This window comes from Arachis duranensis, chromosome 9 (genome assembly GCF_000817695.3).
Source record: "Arachis duranensis cultivar V14167 chromosome 9, aradu.V14167.gnm2.J7QH, whole genome shotgun sequence".
Taxonomy (NCBI): domain Eukaryota; kingdom Viridiplantae; phylum Streptophyta; class Magnoliopsida; order Fabales; family Fabaceae; genus Arachis; species Arachis duranensis.
In genome coordinates, this window is record NC_029780.3 from 77,302,715 (window position 1) to 77,306,711 (window position 3,997).

At 30.3% G+C, this 3,997-nt stretch overlaps 1 protein-coding gene across 1 annotated transcript in view; it reads right to left on the reverse strand.

The window, feature by feature from the left end:
- Positions 1-1,317: 1,317 nt before the first annotated feature.
- LOC107465977 (uncharacterized) overlaps positions 1,318-3,997 on the reverse strand; it is a 5,593-nt gene continuing 2,913 nt past the window's right edge. The window contains exons 3-7 of the mRNA XM_016084966.3: positions 3,290-3,507; positions 2,899-3,136; positions 2,740-2,825; positions 2,236-2,321; positions 1,318-1,863 (exon numbers count right to left, since the gene is read on the reverse strand). Coding sequence (XP_015940452.1) covers positions 1,577-1,863; positions 2,236-2,321; positions 2,740-2,825; positions 2,899-3,136; positions 3,290-3,507 — 915 coding nt within the window. The 3' untranslated portion in view covers positions 1,318-1,576. The remainder of the gene's footprint in view (positions 1,864-2,235; positions 2,322-2,739; positions 2,826-2,898; positions 3,137-3,289; positions 3,508-3,997) is intronic.

Sequence of the window (3,997 nt, forward strand, 5' to 3'; positions counted from 1 at the left end):
CTTATAATTTAATTAAAGGGTATATTAGTTGTTTCAAATTTAAACTTATAATTTAAAATATAATTAAAAATTTTAATATTAAAAAATTATTTGTAAAGATATTTTTGTATTTTTAGAAAAAAATGAAAACACTTTGTGAAAAAATTAAAAAGATATTTGTTTTTATGAAATTAGCCAAAGGGATATTTTGTTCATTTCATAATTAATGGCAAAGGTCTTTTAGTATATTACGTAATATATATTTAAAAGATTGAAAAATAAATATTGACATAGATAATATGATGCACGTATCATATTTTTATTTATCTATATTTTTTTTATCATATTCATATATATAAATTAGTCATCATATCAAAACAAACACCTATCTAATAAAATTTAAAAATGTAGAATAAATAAAATATTAATTACAAATTTAGTACCTAAAAAATTCAACCGCTGATAAAAAAGTTCCTGAAAACTGTTATCAACGAAACAGTCCCCGAATAATTTGATAATACGATAAAAAAATTAATAAATATATTTTTTGTAAATAACAAAAAACTTTCATATTTAATAAATGACTTATCCATTGGATCTAAATTTTTATAAAAACATTTGAATAAATATTTAGAAGGTGTACAAAAATATTTGGAGCAAAATTTATTTCTAAATTTTGTCTTTTATTTTTCAGAAAAATATAGTCATTCACAATAAAAAAATTTTGTTTAAAAAATCTGATAGACAAAAATTACCAAATTTTAAGGATAAAAATATCTTAATTTTTTTCATAATAATTCTAAAATTTTATATCAAAATTTGGTCTCTAAAACCATTTTTTAGTATTTTTAATATCTAATTCTTTTTTATCGTGTTTTAAAATCTTTCATGGCTTATTTGCCATTAGCATATTTTAGAGTTAGTTTTACTAGTAATACGAATTTCCGAATACCATTTTAATAGTTTACTCATAAATAAATAAATACATAAAAGAGCAGCAATATTAATTCATAGTCTGTCTTTATAACAAAAGTCAAAAGTAAATACATAAAAAAACAGACACACATAATTAAAATAAGAGTTTAATTTTAATGCACTGACAATGTAAATTGTTTTATACAGTCAATTCTTTTGTATGATCATTAATGCAGTCAAGGTAAAAGGTTGTTATTTTTACTTGGAAAATTATAAGGAGCCAATGGTCTAAGCGTACAATGTGTACAATGGAGGTTTAAAAAGTATTAAAGATATGACCATTAGTGTCACATTGTCCTATCAGGTTACGCTCTTGGGATGAGTGGGTTTCATGACATGGTATTAGAGTTCTAGATCCAAAAGTTCCAAAATTAAAGTTCCAAAATAATTATACAAAAGTTTAGTCACTTCCAAAATGCAAATGCTAACCTCTTCAAAAAAAAAAAATCCCTCAGTTTATATAAACTAAAATTTACATTGCTTAAGGTCACACATCTTTTTAAGATGTACTTCTGAACATTTCTCAGAACTACTGCAAAACTTCTAACGCCGGAGTCAGATTCACCAGAATAAACAAGCAAAAGAGGTAGTTATTAGTTAGTTGATCCACACGAACCAGAATTTACAGGGAAGATCGGCATGCGAAGAAGTTGAAGTCAGGGTGGAACACGTTGAGCTGCTTCAACCATGAGTTTGCAGCATTGTATAAACATGTTACTCTTTCATTCACATGTGATGATGGAGTTAACCAGATATCTCCCTGCATTCTATAGGTGGCTAGGCCGAAAGGCGACACCGATATGCAGCCGCTGTTCTTCCTCTTGGATTTCTCCCCCACCACCATTCCCCACCCTGTCGGAAAACATACGTCATTCTCTATGTTGATTTCAGCACAAATGTTATCACAGTCTGCCGAAACACAAGAAAATTAGTTATAAACTTGCAAAATTGTTGTAATTACAACTACAATTGAGCCACGGCTCGCTAAATAAGATTAATTATATTGATCAAACGACGTCATGGGATCCAAGTGAAAAACATACGTGTTTAAAACCATTATTGACCAGTTGCAATCGGAACATGCAATGATAGATATACTTGTTTTATATGAATGCCTACTTCCATGAAGACAACTTCATGTGAAAATAATACTGCAAATATTTAGATGATTCGGTTAAACATGTCAAACTATCTATGGGTTCATAATATTATTTTCACATAAAGATATTTTCATGGAAGTAATCACTTTTTACATATCATTCACCAGCTAGTTTTGGATACCTTGAAAAGAAGATGACAATGTGTGATAAGTGAGGAAACACGTTGCCAAGGCCTTGTTATGAGTTGGTATGGCGTAAATCGGATACCTATCGATGATAAATCAGTATAAGATCTATCAAGCACTGAAACCAAGAGAATTTAATCCAGACAAGGAGAAACGTAGTAAAAAGAAACTTATGATTCTTGTATATGAATTCACAAGGAAACAGAACCAAATGTTGATCAAGAGTACAAGACTCAGGCCCAGCTTCATTTCTATATCATTAAGAAACATAGTCATAAACTTAATCTTGTCGAAAAGAACATAACCTCAGATAAATTTTGCAACAATTTAGGGCCACTTGTTATCAAGAAGTTGTTATTTTTGGATAATTCAAAACGCAATCTGAAGTTCTCACAAGAGCTAATTGAAAAGGTGAAGCTTTATTTGTGAATTGTGAAGTGTAAAACAAAATCAAAGCCAATTTCATTACGGGCAGAATTAAAAGAATAATTTAAACTCACCAAGAAACAGCCATCCAAGAAGCCGGAGAAAGATCCACACTCTTCAAGGTCATTAATGCCGGATAGCTTCTAGCTAATTCAATTATCTGGTGAGAAACAATCATAGTGTATGAGTGAACATACAAACACATTTGCAATGGCGAAGTTAAGGGCAACAACCTTATCTGCTAACGGGAGCCGGTTATATGGAGAACTCTTCTCCATGTACTCCAAGTAAAGGTAACCAAGCATATCCCTCGTGGGCCAAGAACCTACCTGGTCAGAGCTTGAATTGAAGGAATTAGCATCCCACGATTCACTAGAATTGTTACTTAATGACCTTGATAGTTTATCGCTGCTATCATCACTCCAGCAATCACATTCCAATTCAACTACTTCGTTATCCTCTCGCCGTCCCCTAGATAAGAAGTAGGAGATTACTATAAACAATTCTTTTGATACATCAACAAGCATGTAAACCTCATATTCGTCGTTTTAAAATAACTGCCAGTCTTTATTCTCTATTGAAAAGTACAATGTACCATAGCATTACCCTTGGCTTTTACCATACCTAGAAGCTGCAACAGACTTAGTGCTGTAGATTTGGATAGCGGACAGATACGGAACATAGAATTGCATTAGAGTTTCCCCACTTTCGCGCATCACCGGTGTACCGGCACCATATGCACTCCATTCAGAATAGCAGTCCCAAAGATCTTTCAGAGTGAAGTATTCAATTGTGTCCTTAACAGGAGGTAGCCATTGATTATTTAGATCATTTGAGCATCTCTGCAAACACAAACATTATCTCCACTACAGTAAGACAAACCATGCAATGCTAGCCATTAAAGGAATCTACACCTATGATTTAACCTTCAAGTAGCAAGTCAAGTAATTTATCCTAGTAATTGCAATATCACAAACTATATATATTCACACATACACTAATTATGAGCAGAGACGAAATATTCCTAGTCACATAACATTTATAAAAAATAAAATATCTTTATTAAGTTTTACATATATTTGGATATATTTTTTAAGAAAAATAATTTTATTAAAAAAAATAAATTATTTGTTTTGTCTAAAACCTAACAATACGTTGCTTTTAAAAAAACAAAAACAAAAGACGTTTTTAATGTTTAAAAACTCTTTTCGAAAAGTCTATTCAAATATAAAATGACTTTTGTCTATTAAAAACGGTCTTTTTAAAAAAAAATACTTATTTCAAAAGTCCATTCAACCTTACTCTAATACTAAGAGTTTATTTGAGAAGCTT